This window comes from Lontra canadensis, unplaced genomic scaffold (assembly GCF_010015895.1).
Source record: "Lontra canadensis isolate GAN:19392208 unplaced genomic scaffold, GSC_riverotter_1.0 scaffold60, whole genome shotgun sequence".
Classification (NCBI taxonomy): domain Eukaryota; kingdom Metazoa; phylum Chordata; class Mammalia; order Carnivora; family Mustelidae; genus Lontra; species Lontra canadensis.
In genome coordinates, this window is record NW_022631054.1 from 10,891,321 (window position 1) to 10,911,175 (window position 19,855).

General features: G+C 46.4%; 1 protein-coding gene across 1 annotated transcript in view; it reads left to right on the top strand.

Moving 5' to 3' along the window:
• Nucleotides 1-19,855, top strand: part of ARMH1 (armadillo like helical domain containing 1) — a 54,321-nt gene that overhangs the window by 1,215 nt on the left and 33,251 nt on the right. Inside the window, exons 2-3 of the mRNA XM_032877575.1 lie at nucleotides 13,871-13,995; nucleotides 15,247-15,474. Of these exons, the coding sequence (XP_032733466.1) occupies nucleotides 15,269-15,474 (206 nt within the window). The 5' untranslated portion in view covers nucleotides 13,871-13,995; nucleotides 15,247-15,268. The remainder of the gene's footprint in view (nucleotides 1-13,870; nucleotides 13,996-15,246; nucleotides 15,475-19,855) is intronic.

A 19,855-nucleotide genomic window follows, 5' to 3' on the forward strand; every position in this document is an offset into this window, starting at 1 on the left:
TGGATTCCTTAGATACTTATGAGCTAAAAAGAACTGGACGGGGTGCCTGGTGGGGCAAGTAGGAGAAATGAAGAATGACTTCTAAATTCCTGTCTTGAGCAAACAGAAAGAAGAGGTAGCAGGGTTTTTAGGAGAGGGTAAGTTCTGGGTCTGATGAGTCTGAGATAACAGTGGGACACATCCAGGTGGAAGTGTCCCAAGAGGTTGGAATATGCCTGATTGGTGCTTGCAAGATAAGCCTAAACTGGAAATAGAAACGTGGTCTGTAGTGCCTTATAGACATCAGCCACACCAGTGGATGGATTTGTTGGGCTTCGCAGAAAGTATAAATAGGAGTAAGAATAGAAGAAGGCCTACAAGAGAGCCCTGAGAGGGGCGCCTGGGTGGCTCAGTCAGTTAAGCGTCTGCCTTCGGCTCAGGTCATGATCCCAGGGTCCTGGGATTGAGCCCCGCATCGGGCTCCCTGCTTGATGGGAAGCCTGCTTTTCCCTCTCCCACTTCCCCCGCTTGTGTTCCCTCTCTCACTGTCTCTCTGTCAAATAAATAAATAAAATCTTAAAAAAAAAAAAGAAAGAAAGAAAGAAAGAGCCCTGAGAAGCCCCCTAGTCTGAGGATCTGCAAAGGAAGGATGAACCTGCAAAGTTAATTGAGATGAAATGTCCAGAATGGTAAGGTAGTCAGTGGTAGAACGGCCACGGCAGGAAAGTATTGAAGGCTGATGACTAATCAAGTAAAATAAGGTCTGAAAAACAATCCGGTGGATTTAGAAACAAGGAAGTTGTTGGTGACCTTTGTAAATGCAGTTTTGGTGGAGCCATGGGAACAGAGGTCAAGTTACAGTGAATTGAGAAGCAGGTGAGAAGGTAAAAACTGTACAGTACACTTTTGAGACGTTTAGCTCTTCCCAAGAAAAAAGGAGACGGCAATAGCTGGAAGAAGACAAAAGTTTTTATTCAGATGAGAGAAGTGCTGTTAGCATGAACCCAGCAAAAGGGGGAAAGGATAAAATGACAGAGAAAAGGCAATAACTGAGAGAGTAGCACCCCCAGAAAAGGAATAAGGTGGAGAAATTCACCTAGAAAAGTGGAGGGACACTTGCATTGTGACAAAAAGGAAGCATGTGAGATCTGCATATTGGTAGGTTTGGTGGCAGGAAGTTGAGGAAATTCTTGTTTGGCAGTTTCTGTTTTCTCTGTGAAATGTGGACATGATATCAGCCAGTGAGAGTGGGATTGGAGATGGTGTGCAAGGTCTGAGAAGAGCAGAGAAGGACTGAACTAGTCTCAGTGAGTGGAGAACAGGAGCACGATGACAGCGTGCAGATTTCTAGGCAGCTATGAGGTTGGTGACCATTTGGTGTCACAGCAGCGGTCTGCATGGTTGTGTGGGAGGTATTTTTTTCCCCCAACAGCATTCAGGCATCTAGCAGTGGGTGCAGAGAGCTTAGTTGAATCTATCCAGGTTTAGGTTTCATCAGGCAGATGAAATGGAAGGACAAAGGACAAGGAAGTGGATGATCCTGGCAAAAGGTTGAGATGATGGAGCTTAGAACCTAAGCTGCCTAAGAGGGTGTAAAAGTGTTATGGACTGGGGGTCCCAGTGAAGTCAGGCAAACACATATCTTGGAAAGAGTTGAATCAAAGAAGTGTGATCAGAAAGTGGAATAATGGGGCACCTGAGTGGCTCAGCGGGTTTAGCCTCTGCCTTTGGCTCAGGTCCTGGGATCGAGCCCCACATCAGGCTCTCTGTCCGGGGGGGAGCCTGCTTCCTCCTCTCTCTCTGCCTGCCTCTCTGCCTACTTGCGATCTCTGTCAAATAAATGAATAAAATCTTAAAAAAAAAAAAAGGTGGAATAATGAAGTTTGAGTAGTGATGTTTGTGAAGTAGTGAGTTGTGAGTAGTGAAGTTTGCCATGTGATGGCAAGACCCAGGGCGTAGCCATGGGATTGGGTGGCTGGAGTGAAATACAGGACAGTCAAGATGTTGACATGGCCACTCCCTCTAGGTGATGGCAGGATTTGAGGAGGGAAAAGGATGCTTGTGAGCTAGGTACCAAAGCCCTGGATGAATTAAGTACGTTGTTCTGGAGTCTGTAGGCAATGATATGAATATGAGGTGGGGTAATGGTCAATAGAGCAGAGTGGCGTGAGCCTCAAAGTTGTAAGGGTTTTTACAGGAAAGAAGTGGAAGAAGGAACTGGGTTGGGTTTTGATAAGCAGACACTACCCCCACCCCACTACCAGTCCTGAGAACTTTGGGGCATAAGAGTATAAGCAACCTCTACCAGGGAGGGCTCTGTGTAAATGGCACCTGGTGTAGAGCCAACTTTGGGGGCAGGCTGAGAGGAGGCAGAGCAGCTGTGGAGAAGCTAAGGGTGGAGGAGCCTGCTGGTGGGGAACAAAGGCTCTTGAGGACAAAGTAAGAAGGCTGAGAAGGAGGGCCCCTGGGTGGCTCAGTGGGTTAAGCCTCTGCCTTCGGCTCAGGTCATAATCTTGGAGTCCTGGGATCGAGTTCCGCATTGGGCTTTATGCTTGACAGGGAGCCTGCTTCCTCCTCTCTCTCTCTGCCTGCCTCTCTGCCTACTTGTGATCTCTCTCTGTCAAATGAATAAATAAAATCTTTGGGGGAAAAAAAAAAGAAGGCTGAAAAGGAAAGAAGGGTAGGAAATCAGGTCAGGGAGGGTGAAGCACAGAGCAGTGCAGGGCTGAGGAGAATGTGGGTAGAAAGGTGATGGTTGACCGAGAGAGTTAACATTTTGTGGGGAGAGCGCAGAAGTGATCTGAGAGGAAAAGTGGGATCTGGGTAGAGAGTGAGGGTAGGTCTGAGGAGATGATGAAGGCAGAGGGCGTTGTCAGAGGAAGGTGGGGGAAAGGTGGTCTCTGGGGAGAGGATGGAGGGAAAGGCAACTGTGAAGAAAAAATGGGGCACCTGGAGTCTGTAGGGAAGTGATGGGTGGCTGGAAGGATCTCAGAAGAAGGTACGAGGGGGGAAGCAGAAGGAAGGGAATCTATGAGAAGAAAGTGACCATTTGTAGCATCTGAGGGCAGAAGTAAAGGCCAAGACACCCTGTCACTGAGCCTGAGGTCAGAAGGAGAATGTTTCTTTCCCTGTCTCTCTTTCCACATGTGGAGCCGAGTGAGGAGTTGGGGTGGGAGCCCGAAGAGAAGGCCTCTGTCCTGTTCTGCAGGTGGAGGCTGCAGGAACAGGGGACAGTGACGGCCTTGTCTCTGAGGCCATCCGGGGACAGGGAGCCAGACTGGCAGCCCGTGCCCTGGAGGCTTCTTGCTTTTAGAAATGTATCTTTGATTTAGGGGGAAAAAAGCCCTCTGAGAAATTTTATTTAGCAACGAGATCAAGTGACCTTTTGGTTTTTAATACCTCTTCTCGCTTGTCACTAAAGACTTTTGACTTAAGTACAATAGCCAGGGTTTTTGAGATTTTGTGATTTTAGTTTCCCTGCGTGAAGAAGAGCCATTTGTCTGCTATAGAAATGATTTATGGATGAGTCCAGATTTATTCATCATCTTTGAAAATGGAGAAGAAATTAAAAACAAAGAGTCCACTCTGGGCTGAAGACAAAGTAGGTTTGTGGTCCTTGCAGAAGACTTTGCCAAGGTTAAAAGGCCACAAACAAACCAATTTGGACCACGGTTCCTAATCCGGATTTTAATTTCATGTGCTTTGATTTTTCAGGCCATTTTCTCTCCAAGGTAAAATAATGACTATTTTAATTGGCTGCCACTTACGAGAGAGATTCCAATAAGCATGATGGCGTACGTATATTTTTCTCTGGCATTCCGTGTGTGCTCCAGTTCTTATGATCAAGCTGGTGAGGCCGACTTTTACTGCATGCTGCATGCCATGATCAGTTGACTATAAATTAAATCCCCTTTTCCAAAAGCCATTTTCCATTAGTGCTAATTTGTTTGCTTCTCATTTCCACTGATCATTAGAGTCTCTGGTTGTGAGCACCAAATTGGAAATAATTTCCTTGACATTTCAAAAAAAAATTTCCCTCCTTCTTGAATGCCATTTGGCTGCAGCTAAAGAACATTATGGTTTGCAGAGGAACAGTTCACTCCAATTACAATTTAACTGACCGTTCATGGCACTGAATGCCTGTCCTTAGTGTCCAGAGATGACACCGTTGCTGACATTGCTATTTTCTGTCATAGCTGTAAAATGCCTCATAGACTTTGCACCGGCCTTCTTGGATGGAGATTCTGCCACTGCACATGGAGGCTTTGGGAAGTTGGTAGTTTTATGGACCTACATATCATGGACATTCAGATATAACCATCCAAACAGGAGCTGGCTGAGTCCTTCATTCAGTCACCCAGCATGCGTTTATTAAACATCTATTTTGTGCCAAGTATTATAGACCCTGGAGACGCAAAGATAGAGAAGACCAACCCCTGCCCTTGAGGAACTCACACTCCAGTGGGATGGAGGGTTAAGTTTTACAGCAGAGTAGGGGAAGAGATGGCATAGGTGGGACCACAGAACCAACAGCCCCCAGTTACCTTGGGGAATCAGCCAAAGGGCAAAAAGGAAGCTGGCCATTCTTTTTTTTTTTTTTTTAAAGATTTTATTTATTTTATTTGACAGAGATCACAAGTAGGTGGGGAGGCAGGCAGAGAGAGAGAGAGGAGGAAGCAGGCTCCCTGCCGAGCAGAGAGCCCGATGCGGGGCTCGATCCCAGTATCCTGGGATCATGACCCGAGCCAAAGGCAGAGGCTTTAACCCACTGAGTCACCCAAGCGCCCCAAAGCTGGACATTCTTGTTGGTAGAGCAACAGTGAGATCCACAGGGCCCTGGAAGGGCCCAGGCAGTTGAGATGTGAGATGCAGTTAGCCTGGGCCCAAGTCTGAAGGACCTCGTGTGCCACATGGTGTTTAGACTTTATCCTGTAGGCCAGTGGGAGAAATTGGGTGGTGAAGAAGGGAGGAAGGATAGAAGCTTGAGGGAAAGGCATTCAAGGAAGGTGTTATTTATGTATTGATTTTGGTTGGTGAAGATTGAGCAGGTGTTTGAGAGTCAGAAAGATGGAAGCTGGAGGGGCAGACTCGTGTACAGGGAAGGGCTGGGTGCTGACCTGGTAGGGTATAGAAGGGAGGTGTACCTCATGGGCCCTATGTACTCTGTGAGGCAGAGAGCCAGTTAGCTGGGCATCCTTGATTCCTCCCCCACTTTCATTCTCCACTGCCAGTCTTCAGGTCCTGCTGCTTCTCCCTTCTCCAGAAATGTGTGGCATTTGTGCTTCTTTTCAGCCTTACTGTCACCAGAATCTTGCCGAGATTAGGGGAACAGCCTCCTAACTGGTGCCCCACTTCCAGCCTTGCCCCCTTACGGTCATCTTTCTACACTGCGGTCAAGAGGATATTTCTAAAGATTTGATTGATTGATTGATTGATTGATTGATTTGACAGACAGAGATCACAAGTAGGCAGAGAGGCAGGCAGAGAAAGAGGGGGAAGCAGGCTCCCTGCTGAGCAGTGAGCCCCACGTGGGGCTCGATTCCAGGACCCTGAGATCATGACCTGAGCCAAAGGCAGAGGCCTTAACCCACTGAGCCACCCAGGTTCCCCAAGAGGACATTTCTAAAACAAACTCTCTTCTTGTCAGCCTTGACTTAAAACCCTTCGGTACCTTCACATGGCCCTGGGGATCGTATGCAGACCCTGTAGCACAGCCCGCACAGCCCTTCACTCTCTGACCTCTGCCTGTTGTCACAGTTTTATCCTTTGCCATTTCTACCCTCAGACTGTCCTTCAGCTGTTCTGAGCAAACTCAGCCATGAAAATAGGAGCTCAGCTTTATGTGAGGTGGTCTGTTGGCCCCGTGAGGTATTACCACCTCTCCTCAGGCAAGAGAACAGAAGCCTAGAGAGGTTAAGTACTTTATGTCAGGTCACACAGCTGGGAGGTGTGCCACTTACAGAGAGATTTTAATAAGCATGATGGCATACGTATATGTATGGCAATCGTGGAGCTCTGGTGTCTGTGTTCCTAACCACAGTCCTGTACTGTCCCCCACTTGCAATCCTTTAAATATGGCTTACAGTCTCTCCTCTCTAAGCCTTTGCATATTTTATTTCCTCTACCTGAAAGACAGTTTCATCACCTCTTCACTTGGCTGGCTGCAGATCCCCATTTGGCCTGGTTGGCATCTCTTCTGGAATGCCTTCCAGAGCAGCCACTACTTCACTCCCCTACCCATGGCTGGGTTCGATGTCCCTTGCTCACATTCCCACAGTGTCCTGTGCTTACCCCCGTAGTAGCACTTAGCATGCTGTTGACACTGAAGAGTCTAGAGGACTCTATGCCGCCTCCAAATCGTGTCTTTTTCACATGCATAGCGTAAGGATGGGACACACTTGTCTGCCACTATTTGTGGAATTTCATGTTTAATGGAATTGCTGACAGTGAGATTGGAGGTCAGGCAGAGAGACTCCTAATTGTGTTTGAGGCAACTTACTGAGGCCTTCATGCAATGCGACAGGACCAGAGGCCCAAGATAGGGAGGAGGGAGGCTGCTGCCAGAAACGCAGGCCAGCCAAGAGAAGAGGTCAGGGTGCGGGGGCATCAGGAGGAATGCCTGTGGCAGCAGCAGGACAAGTGAGCAAAAGATTGACCCGTCCTCACAGAACTGAGCAATGAGGAGGTTAGAGACGCTGGGTGAAGTGAAGGGAATGGAGTGAGGGGGATGGGTGGCAGGGGAGGGAGAAGCCAAATCACAGTGGGTTGAAGGGAGACTGGTCAGTGGGGGAACAGGAAAGAGTGTGTGGAAGGTTTTTAAGAACGTTTGCTGTGAAGTGAGAGAACCAGAGAGACGACTGGAGGGGGATGTGGGGTTGAGGGAAGTGCGGTTTGTTTTCATTTTTCACTTGTTTTTGTTTTAGGCGATATACGAATTAAGTATGTTATCGAGAAGAATGCCTAAATAAAAAGAATGGTTGAGGACACAGAAGAGGAGGGAGCAGTGGCTAGAGTGAGGGCCCTAAGGAGGCAGGATGGACGAATGGAGAGCCCCGGGAAGGGGGGAAGGAAGACGGGAGGACAGGTGTGGGAACAGATCACATGGGAAGAATGAAGAGGACTGTGAGGACATTCTTGCCTCTTGGCTTTTTGTTAAACCCAGGAGTAGATGGAAGGGTAGGGAGCTGGGGATCTCAGACGTCACAGGCAAGTCACAGCATTGACCATGTAGCTCGTGAGTGTGAGTGCTGGCTTGGTTGGAAGTGCAGGTTCAAGGTCACCGGAGTCTAGATTTTGTGCCTCTCCTACATGCTCCAACACATCCTGGGATTTGCCCCATCAGAGCACTTTTCACTTTTCATTAAAATCGCCAGGTTGCCTTTCTCTCCACCGGCCACTCTCGGAAGCATCTTGAGGCCAAAGACTATGTCATGTTAACCAGTCCCACTCAAGCCATGCTTGGCTAGGACTTGGAACCCAGGACATTTGTTTAATTCATTACCATGTGGGGTTAAGGAAATTAAAATGCTCATTACGAGCATAGTGCGACAGATGTGGAGCACCCATTATGATGCTGGCCCTCCAGATTGCAAAGATGGAAACTGTGGATGCTGAAACCTCCCGGCCGCATTTAGGGGAACAGGAAGACGGGGGCGCCCAAACCGTCGTTAGCATGAGGGCGAGGCCTGTAAATGAGCACCAAGGCGCAGCAGAGTGGGGAGGACAGGAAGCTTGAGCTAGAGGAAAAGAAATGATTTGACTTGGGGAATTTAGAAATCGGTTTGTGAAGCCTGGGAAAGCTGGCGGCCACCTTTTAATTCCCACTGGAAGCAGTGACAAGGGGCAGGGACCGGGGGTATGGGGATTGCAATGAACGGAGGTCAGATTTCAGTTGTAGACAGAAGTTCTCTGGGCTGAGATGTTTGAAACTCTATCTTGAGGGTAATAAGGAAGAGCTGAAGGGTCTGAAGCAGGGAAGTCTGTCAAATTTGCATTTTCAAAAGATTTGTTTATTTGAGAACACACGCACGCACGCACGCACGCACGGGGGAGGGACAGCCCGAGGGAGAGAATCTCAAGCCGACTCCCGGCTGAGCACAGAGCCTGACGTGGGGCTCCATCCCAGGAGCCTGAGATCATGACCTGAGCCAAAATCAAGAGTCAGATGCTTAACCAACTGAGCCACCCAGGCACCCCAGGGACTTAGGATTTGAAGAACGTGTGAAATATAAGGAGGAAGACTTCAGATACAGGCATCTGGACCTCAGGAGGAAGGCCCAGGCTGACAGTATGGGTTTAGGAGTCCTGAAGCCTGCACTATAATACAAAGGGGTGGGAGTGAAAATTATAAGTATGAGAAGACAACTGAGAATAGAACGGAGCTGCAAAGGAGCCTGAAGAGAATCCAGTGAGGGACAGAGCCAGGAGAGAGTGAGGTCGGGAGAGAAATGTTCAGAGAGTCCTCCACAATCCATTAGAGGCCAAGCAAGATGGGACTGCAAGTTAGCCACAGAATCTGACAACAAGAGGTTATGGGTGACATTTTGGAACACAAGGGAGAGCAGAATCACTGCTTTGGGTTTAATGGAGAAAACCTGCACTCTGGAGTTTTACACAATCTGAGTGCAATTGCTGTTTCCACCCCTGTTTAGCTGTGAGACCTTCAATAAATGAGCAAACCTCCGTAAACCTTGGTTTTTACATCTGAAAACTGGGGATAATTATAACTACCTCCTCGGGAACTTAAGAAGATTAAAACAAATAATGTCCTTAAAATATATTCTATGTGACTAGCTCTTAGAAACACTAAAAAACATTAGTTTCTCCTGCCATCATTCCATCTCTCCTCCCTGCACCATGAAAGACACATAACGTGTCCCCTTATATTTGGTAGTCAAAAAGAAGCTCAGATACAAAATTTACCCCAGCAACTCCCTCCTGAAATTGGGACATTTCTTTCCTTTTCCCACTGTTTTCTTCTTCTTAATTCTTTTTAAAATCGTACTTACTGGTTGTTTGGGTTTTGGGGGGGATAGGTTTGTAATCTTCATCAAGTCTTATTTTGTGGAAGAAAGACCTAACTGTGAGACAGGAATCCATCAGAATCCTAGAGGAGAACACAAACAGCAACCTCTTTGACTTCAGCCATAGCAACTTTCTGCTAGGCAGGTCTCCAAAAGTATGGGAAACAAAGGCAAAATTGAATTATTGGGACTCCATCAAGATTAAAAAGCTTTTGCACAGCAAAGGAAACAGTTGACAAAACCAAAAGACAACTGACAGAATGGGAGAAGGTATTTGCAAATGTCTTATCAGATAAAGGGCCAGTATCCAAAATCTAGAAAGCACTTATCAAGCTCAACACCCAAAGAACAAATAATCTGGTCAAGAAATGGGCAGAAGACATAAACAGACATTTCTTTTAAGAAGACATACAAATGGCCAACAGACACATGAAAAAGTGCTCAACATGACATATCAGGGAAATATAAATCAAAACCACAGTGAGATACCACCTCACACTGGTCAGTCAGAAACAGCTAAAATTAACAAGTCCGGAAACAACAGATGTTGGTAAGGATGCGAAGAAAGGGGAACCCTCCTACACTGTTGGTGGGAATGCAAGCTGGTGCAGCCACTCTGGAAAACAGTATGGAGGGTCCTCAAGAAGTTAAAAATAGGCCACCTTACAACCCAGCAATAGCATTACTAGGTATTTACCCCAAAGATATAAATGTAGTGATCCGAAGGGGCACCTGTACCCCAATGTCCATAGCAGCAATGTCCACAATACCCAAACTATGGAAAGAGCTCAGCTGTCCATTGACAGATGAATGGATGAAGAAGATGTGGTATATATATACAGTGGAATACTATGCAGTCATCAAGAAATGAAATCTTGCCATTTGCAATGACGCGGATAGAACCTAGAAGGTATTATGCTAAGTGAAATAAGTCAATCAGAAAAAGACAATTATATGATTTCACTTATATATAGAATTTAAAAAACAAAACAGAGGCACATAGGGGAAGAGAAGGAAAAATAAGACAAAACCAGAGAGGGAGACAAACCAGAAGAAACTTCCAACTGGTAGGAAACAAACTGAGGGTTGCTGGAGGGGAGGGCGGTGGGGGGATGGGGCGGGCAACTGGGTACAGGCATTAAGGGCATGTGATAAATTGAGCACTGGATTTTTACGTACAACTGATAAATCACTGAACTCTGACTCTGAAACTAATACAATATATGTTAATTAATTGAATTTAAATAAAATTTTTAAAAGTCTTATTTTGAAGAAAAGTTGAAATAAAAATAAAGAAGTGGCTGGAGACTCTTGACTAAACATTACTGTGGTCCTTATCTCCCCTCCCTCTCCAAACCTCCCTGACATAACACTAAAGAAGTATAGAAAGGCAGGGCGCCTGGTGGCTCAGTTAGTTAAGCCTCTTGACTCGGTTTCTGCTGTCATGATCTCAGGGTCATGAGATTGAGGCCCCCTTCAGGCTTAAGTTTGTCTCTCCATCTCTGCCCTCCCCCACCTCTAAAAAAATAAATAAAACCTTAAAAAAATAAACAAACATAGGGGCATGTGGGTAGCTCTGTCGGTTAATTGTCAGCCTTTGGCTGGGGTCATGATCCCAGGGTCCTGCTTCTCCCTCTCCTGTCTCCCTACTTATGCGCGCGCGCGCTCTCTCTCTCTCTCTCTAAAATAAATAAATCTCTTTTTTTAAGATTTTATTTTTATTCATTTGACACAGAGAGAGAGAGATCACAAGTAGGCAGAGAGGCAGGTGGGGGCGGGGGAAGCAGGCTTCCTACTGAGCAGAGAGCCCGATGCGGGGCTCGATCCCAGGACCCTGAGATCATGACCTGAGCCGAAGGCAGAGGCTTAACCCACTGAGCCACCCAGGCACCCCTAAATAAATCTTTTTTTTTTTTTAAGATTTTATTTATTTATTTCACAGACAGAGATAAGCAGAGAGGCAGGCAGAGAGAGAGAGAAACAGGCTCCCTGCTGAGCAGAGAGCCCGATGTGGGGCTCAATCCCAGGACTCTGGGATCATGACCCAAGCCGAAGGCAGAGGCTTTAACCCACTGAGCCACCCAGGCACCCCTAAATAAATCTTTTGAAAAAAGAAATACAGAAAGGTATTAAGTCACAAAGGTTCAGAGAAGGAGGCAACACCAGATAAAAGCTGGACAAATATTTGAAAGGTAGAAGTCAAGTGGGAAGGCAAGTGGCTTGAAACATGCTAAGAAATTACAAACTAAGTGCCCACAAGGGGAGATTACCAACAAGAAGCAAGTCAGTTCACCCATTTTAATCTCTATAAAGCTTAGTGCCTTGGAGACCTGAGTTAGCCCAGGTTAGACATGAGGTAAGGGGCTAAACACAGGGGGACTTGCTGAAGTCAGTATGCAGAGCCCTTTGTCCCCACCTCAAAAGCCACATACCCACTCTAAACTCTCATGCTGCATAAGGAGGAAGGAAATTGAATTCTGGAGGCCTTCATACCCAGAGACCTCAGGCATAGTTTGAAAGGCAGGGATGAGAAATAGGAGAGTAAACTGAGTGATGGCAGGAAACCCTACACCCTGTGTGGTGGCAGCCCTGCTCCTCCCCCACCTCCACTCCCAGGATGCCACATGCCAGGCATCTAGCACCCCCAACCCTCTCACTGCACCCCCACCCCTGGAAAGTAGAGAAGTCCTGAAAGACCCCCAAGCAGGCAGGAAAAGCCCTCCACTGAGTGACATTTATGTATTCGTCAATGAAAAGACTAGTCATTGCCTGATAAAGAAATTTCCAAAAGCCAAAGGACACAGCACCTGCTCGAAAGAGCCCACCAAGGGCCCAGAACACTAACTGAAAAAGACCTGCGGGCGCCTGGGTGGCTCAGTGGGTTAAGCCACTGCCTTCGGCTAGGGTCATGGTCTCGGGGTCCTGGAATCAAGTCCCGCATCGGGCTCTCTGCTCATCGGGGAGCCTGCTTCTCTCTCTCTCTCTCTCTCTCTCTCTCTCTGCCTGCCTCTCCGTCTATTTGTGATCTCTCTCTGTCAAATAAATAAATAAAATCTTAAAAAAAAAGAAAAAGACCTGCAACCAAACCTACCATCCCACCATTTCAGAAAAGTGTTTAAAAGCATCGAGAATGAAAAAACAAGCCATGGTCCATAGCACACGAATCAGAATGACGTCAGACTTCTCAACCAGCAACGCTGGGGAGGCTCAATCCAAGGGAAGTTTATTCCTCACATGGAATTATATAACCAACCAATATAACACAAAGTCAATTTCAAGGATACACACGAAAAGGTAATTTTCATTTCTTAGGAAACTACTGAGCAGTGTGCTTCGACAAAACAAGAGAGCGAACCAAAAAGGAGGAAGAGCTAGGTCCAGAAGTTGGGACAGTCAGCAGAGAAAACTGGCAAAAGGAAATCCCAGAACAACATTTGTGTGCCAGGTTTAGGAAAGCAACTGGTCCCGAATGGGGCAGAAAGACTGAGGTCTGTGGGAAAGATGTCGCCAGGGAAAAGATGGAACTGATCAGTTAGGGGCTGAATGTTTGGAAAAACAGCTATGTGTTTGGAACATTTGGAAGAAAATCGCTCTAGGTACTCAGAAATCTACACAATTGAAAAAAGAAGCAATGACTCATCCAGGTAAAGCACAACTTGTAAGAGAAAGAAAATGTAATTGTAGTTTACAGTTTGAGTGAGCAGTGTTTGTCTACCTGGTCAATAATGTAAACACTAACTATTGATTTAACTATAAATTGTGGAAAACTATATTGTGAGGATAAGGGGAGAAAAAATGGAAGTGATCCTGGGATGAGAAACTAATTGCTCAAGGGCTAGGGTAAGACATAAATACAGCCTAAAGCAGGTTAAGTAAAGTAAGGATAATCTGGGGCTGTCATAACAAAGCAGGACAGACTTGGGGGTGGGGTGGCCTTAAACAACAGAAGCTAGTTATCTCAGGGTCTGGAGGTTCTGATCAAGGTGTCTGAGATCAAGGGATTGCAGGACTGGTTTCTTCTGAGGCGCCTCTCCTTAGCTTCCAGTCTGACTCCAGATCTCATGTTCATCCCTTGTACCACAAGATCCGAGTCTCCTCCAGGGCCCCAGCAGTGCCCCATCTCCCCATCTCCCACTGTACCTCACACAGTGCCACGTGACAGGCCTGTGCTGCATGTTCAGGGGCCTGACTGTGGCTTCTCAAGCTGCCATCTTGGTTTCCTTTCCCCATTAAGAAAAGGGTAGGGATGCCTGGGTGGCTCAGTGGTTAGGCTGCTGCCTTCAGCTCGGGTCGTGATCCCAGGGTTCTGGGATCGAGCCCCGCATCGGGCTCTTAGCTCAGCAGGGAGCCTGCTTCTCTCTCCGCCTCTGCCTGCCACTCTGCCTGCTTGTGCCTTCTTTCTCTCTCTCTCTCTGACAAATAAATAAATAAAATCTTAAAAAAAAAAAGAAAGAAAGAAAGAAAGAAAAGGATAAGATAGGGAAGATCCAAGGAAATGTCAGGGGCCATCATGGGGAGCGCCCAGCTGGACGTTTCCCACCCTCCATGTCCTAGAATTGCTGGGTGTGTCTCTGATAGCCTTCAAATTTTGATCCTAGAAAGAGCCCACCCATGGCAGCAGAGGGTGGAGGGTGGGGGACAGCTGGGTGGGCACAGGGTGCTTTCCTGCCTTATAAAGCTAATGGTGGTGTTTCAACAGCTCTTCCCTTGGGTCCAGAACAACCACTCATCCCTATTTTCTTGAGGATGGTTTGGCTGTTGAAGGTGGCCACGGTCTCTGAAAGTTATTCTCAGACTTAGGGCTATAATGTCATTCGCAGTGATTGATGTTTGATCCTCGGAGGGATTTTGGTCATTTTTGTGTTTAGGTTGATCCACAGTCATTCACCTGGCTGTTAAGGCTGACAGGATTTCGTGGCTGTCTCCATCCCCAAGGCTACGTGGACGCCCTTCCCAGGAGCACATACCCAGTGTCCTCTGGGGACTAGTGGAGGTTGGTGTGTATGTATGTCTGTCTCCGTGGGCCTCAGATTATTGCTTCCTAATAAAATTCTGATAGCTGGGCCCCATCAATATCTCAAATACATGTGAGGAAACGTTAATTTAGAATCAATTTTAGGATGTTTCAGACTGTAAAGTCCTTTTAACTAGATCTCTGGCAAAGATGTAGAAGCACTTTATGGGACTGTAAATTTCATGTTGAACAGTCTTCGTGAAATACACATCTCCCCTACACACAAGCTGTTCTCTCCATATCAATCATGGCCCCTGCAAGTAATGTTTCACAAATATTCTGTAAATCACAGAAAACCCCATGATAATGTGAAATATGACTTTCACTTGTCTGTTAGACAAAAGAATCACACATGCCTCTCTCCCATCAGCACTAACATTTGTTATGGATAATAACACTTTCAATCACAACTATTTTTGGAAAACGGGTTTATTTTAAACCTTCCCTCCCCCACTGAAAACACTCTCCCAAGGACACAGACTCCTACAAACCACAGCCCATTAATCCAACTATGGAATGGAAACTTTTTCTTCTTACTAACTTTTTTTTTTAAGTTGTTTTTAAGAAAGTTTGTATAAAAGCCCAAGGTACAAGGTTAAGGAGCATTTTTCCTTAGCTGATTTTCCCTTAGATGAGAAGGGCCAGGTCTCTAAAGACCCCCCAAATCTCTGGCCCTGGGTGAAGCAAGGGGTGAAAGGGACCCAGGTTTTTAGCAAGCACCTTCATTTCAGCTGGTTCTTTAGTTGCTGGCATCCGCAGAGGATCCAAGGAGCTAAAACGTTAGCTCTTAAAGGTGAAGTAGACATTTACCACCTTGATTTTTTTTTAAAGATTTTATTTATTTATTTGACAGAGAGAGATATCACAAGTAGGCAGAGAGAGAGGGGGAAGCAGGCTTCCTGCTGAGCAGAGAGCCCAACGTGGGGCTCGATCCCAAGACCCTGAGATCATGACCTGAGCTGAAGGTAGAGGCTTAACCCACTGAGCCACCCAGGCGCCCCTACCACCTTGATATTCTTAACGCCATTACAACACAGCTAAATCCTCTCTGTTCAAGTAGGAAATGATCAGTTCTAGAGGTGTATTTTGAATGTCACAACATTTATGTGGGTGACAGAGGCTCACCCCACCTCCAGCCGATTGTTGGAAAAGCAAAACCCAGAGAGTAACCTGTGGGACTTGCACGGTTCTGAATATTAGGAGACCTGTGTGTTTTCCGTCCCTCTGTAGCCATCTTGAGGACTGACTGGCCATGACCTCTATAAAGGAGCAGGCAGCAATTAGCCGCCTCTTGAGTTTTCTACAGGACTGGGACAACGCTGGCAAAGTCGCAAGGAGTCACATCCTTGACAATTTCATCAAGACCAACCAAGGCAAGACCTCTCCTGAACTGGAGCAGGAGTTTTCCCAGGGAGCCAGCTTGTTCCTGGTTCGCCTGACGACCTGGCTAAGACTCATGTATCCTTTGCTGAACAGAAATAAGTTGGGCAATCGTCAAAGGAGACGAGGAATGAAGATTATTGGGATAGCTTTTCTCTTGATTCTCCCTAAAACTATAGATCAGGACATCTGGTGACCAAGTAGCATCCACAAAGTCAAGCACTCCCTCCCTTCCTGTCTTCCTTCCCTATAGGTGTATCCTCATTTTCACCCTGCTCCCATCAGATTTGATGCTGGTATTCCTTCTCTCTGGGGTTAATCCTCTCCCTGTCCTCAGGGTCTTTATTCTTTCTCTCTGATGGCCTTCCCTTTTGCCTCCCTACCAGCTTTTTCATCGGCATTTACATACTCTCAAATCTCTTCCACCTTAAAAAATTAAATTAAATCCCCATCTCAACCACTATTCCACCTAGTTCCTGCCCTTCATGGTAAAGCTTCTTGAAAAGGTTATTGACTTTCCCTGTCTATGCTGCTTCACTTCCCTTTTCTCCTCCGCCCCCTGCAATCTGACTTCTGTCCCCTTCACTGATGCAGGTCTTGCCAAGGTTACCGCTGTTGTTCTAATTGCAAAACCCAGTGACTGCATCCTCGGTCATTCCACATGACCTCCCAGCAGCATTTGTCAACCATTACCACTTGTCAAAAAACTCTTCCCTGAAACTAACATAATGTTATACGTCAATTAAACTTCAATAAGAAGAAAGAAAGAGAGAGAGAGAGAAAGAAAGAGAAAAGAAGGGGGGTGGGAAGCACATACAGATGATCACAAAAACAAAAAACTACCCACTCTTCCCTTGGTTTCTGTGAGACCAATTCTCTTGGTTTTCTCCTTTCTTTCGGTCTGCTCCTCTTTTGCTTCAGCCAGCCCTGAAATGTGGATCTCGCTTGGGACTCCCCATCCACATCCCTCTCCCTCAGTGACCTAATCTATCGTGATGATGTCAGCACCACTCCAGGTTAAGGGCCCTCAGTTGTGTACCCCTACCCACATTTCTCTCTGGAATCTGAGTTCTATACCTATTCATCCAACAACCATCTCCACTTCCACCCCACACAATGACTCTTATTTTCTGGCTTGGAAAACTGGGTGAATGGGGTGCCATTATGTGGGAAGAGAGAAAGAGTTGGGGTAGATAAGTCTGTCTTGGGACATGTTGTGTTGGAGGTGTCCATGCTCAGGGGTCCCAGAGAGAGATTGGGGTTGAAGACAGATTTGAAAATTTGGGTTATGCATACATTTCAGGATATTCCTGCTCTGTGTGCCTACAGCATTCCATGGACCATCTCAGATCCTTTTTTCCCCCCTAAGACTTTACTTTTTAATAATCTCTACACCCATTGTGAGGCTTGAACTCACAACCCTGAGATCAAGAGTCACACGCTCTACCAACTAAGCCAGCCAGGTGCCCCTCAGATCCTTTTATTATATATTTTTCTCCTTGCCTGAACTTTCTCCTTTCCTCCAAACCTACTCCTTATTTGACTAATTCTTACTCCATCATTTAGACCTCAGTCTAAACATCCCTTCCTCAGGAACCCCTTTTCTGAGCCCTAAACTAGCCTTGGTTCCCCTGTTACATATCCTCATGGAAGCCCCTCTGTCTTAATCACTATAACATTGTGTTGTTTGTACCTGCTTAATATTGGGGCACCTGGGTGGCTCAGTCGATTAAGCGTCCGACTCTTAATTTCAGCTCAGATCATGATCTCAGGGTTCTAAAATTGAGCCCTGTGTCAGGTTCCATGCACTCAGCGGGAATCTGCTTGGAATTTTCTCTCTCCTTCTCCCTCTGCCCCTACCCTCTACCCCTGTGTGCTCTTGTGCATGCACGTGCTCTTTCTCAAATAAATAAATAGCTCTTTTTAAAAAATATCTAGGGCACCTGGGTGGCACAGTTGGTTAAGCACCTGAGTCTTGGTTTAGTCTCAGGTCATGATCTCAGGTTTGGGAGATGGAGTCCCACGTCTGGCTCCACGCTCAGCACAGTCTGCTTAAAATTTCTCTCTCCCTCTTCCTCTCCCGCTGCCTCTCCCCTCACCTATCTCTCTCTTTCTCTCTCTCTCTCTCTCAAATAAATAAATAAGTCTTTTTTAAAAATCTCTCTTCCCCACTGGATTATGGGCTCTGTGAGGGCAGGAATCACTTCTGTTCTCTTCATCTCTACATTCCTAATTCCCAGGATCATGCCTAACACATAAGGGGTACGTACTACATGTTTGTTCAGGAAAGGAAGGAGTGAACCAGAACCTGAAGCTGGGCAGAACTAAAGGCTTCAGTAACCACAGCTCTGTTTTTCTCACAAAGTCATCAATAAAATTTCTAATCAGACTCAGGCCCAGAACAGGCCAAGGGGAATACCGCTGATAATGTCTCTAGGTTGATCCAATGTCCTCAGAAGTTAGTGTGCATAAAAGAGGTTTAAGTTGCAGATCACCAGTCTGCCTCCCCACCCTCAGCCCACTGTTCTGATGTAGTAGATTGAGGGAGGCTCCCTGGCCTCTTTGTTTCTAATACGCACTTTGACGGGGGACCCTGATCCTTACTTATGTCCATCTACTTCCTGAGGAGACAATCTCAGACAGGTGAATGACCTGTCCAGGTCTCTCATGGTCCAAAGATGACACCTTGAGAAACATGAGCACCCATAATTTGGCTTCCACCTCACAACCTGTGACACTAACCTCCCCAAGGTTATCAGCAACCTCTTGATCACCAGATCTAGACCACCCTCTGCCCTCTCATCTTACTTGGCAGCATTCTCTCCATGTGACCTCAGGAGGAGGCAAGTGAGGCAGGGTTGTACAAGTACAGGGTCAAATCCCGTCTTCAGTCAGAACTTTAATATTTTATGCATCATGGATTTTTTTTTTTGGTATTAATTTTGATTTTTTTTTTTTTTTAGTATTTTGATTTTTTTTTATATTGTGCTATGGATCATTATTTGATCACTGAATGGTTTGAGGCCCCTCCCCTCAAAATGTCACAACTGAAACACGTGCCTCACTCACCTCCCCCTAGCCCCAGTCCTGCTTGACCACCGTCCTATGCTGTCTAGTCCCCCACCTTCTCCCATGGCCAGTTCTCAGTCTCTGTGGCAGGATCTTTCCTCCCCGCCCCTGAAGTGGTAGTGTCCTCTTCTTACTCAGTCATTGCCCTCACTACCCTCGGCACTGTGTCATCCTTCCCCATCTCCCAAGTGCCAGTAAGAACGCCCAGCGTTTACAAGACACTACGACATGCCTATTGAATGAATGAAAAAACCGTGCTTTCAGACAACTGTTTGTTCACGCCCTACACCTGACACCATGCATAATTCCCTAACTTTTTGTGACCTTGTCATAAACAGAGAAAAGAGACCAGCTGAAGTGATGTCGTGTGTTACGTGAGTGACCCCCACGCCTCCTCCTCAGCCTTCTAGTTATGGTGGATCTGGAAGGAAAACAAATCAACATAACATCATTATGTCTTGTAAAATTGACTTTTTACAAAAACCCCTTTTTTAGCCTCGAACTTCCAGAAGAGACCAGTAAAACTAAGGATTTATTTATTATAATGACAAAAGTATTAGTTACCATTTATTGAATCTTTTTATGCTCTAGGCACTGAGCTATATGACATACAAATATCATCTCATTTGATCCTAACGCCAAGCCTAATAGGTGCTTGGCATTATCCCATTTTAGAAATAAGAGAGATGAGCTTCGGGGCGCCTGGGTGGCTTAGTCATTAGACGTCTGCCTTCAGCTCAGGTCATGATCCCAGGGTTCTGGGATCGAGCCCCACATCCAGCAGGCAGGAAGCCTGCTTATCTGTCTCCCACTCCCCCTGCTTGTGTTCCTTCTCTCGATCTCTCTCTCTCTCTCTCTCTCTCTCTGCCAAAGAAATAAAGTCTTTTTTAAAAAGAGAGAGAGAGGGTGCCTGGGTGGCTCAGTTGGTTGAGCGACTGCCTTCAGCTCAGGTCATGATCCTGGAGTCCTGGGATCGAGTCCCGCATCAGGCTCCCAGCTCCACGGGGAGTCTGCTTCTCCCTCTGACCTTCTCCTTGCTCATGCTCTCTCTCACTGTCTCTCTCTCTCTCAAATAAATAAATAAAATGTTTAAAAAAAAAAGAGAGAGAGAGAGAGAGACGAGCTTTGAAAGGTTGAGTAATTTCCTAGTGAATGGCAAAGATAAGGTCTGAAATGGGTCTGTCTGGCCCAAAGTCCATACACCATCCACTCTCCTTCACCACCTCCCTCCCCAGGGACAAGGCAGAGCCACAGTTCCACCTCCAACACCATCCTGGGAGATAATCTGCATAAATAGCCCCACACCCTCCATCTGTCTACATGCGGGAAGACCTGACAGGAAGAACTCAGACTCTGACCTAGATTGCTAGGTTCAAATCCCAGTTCCGTC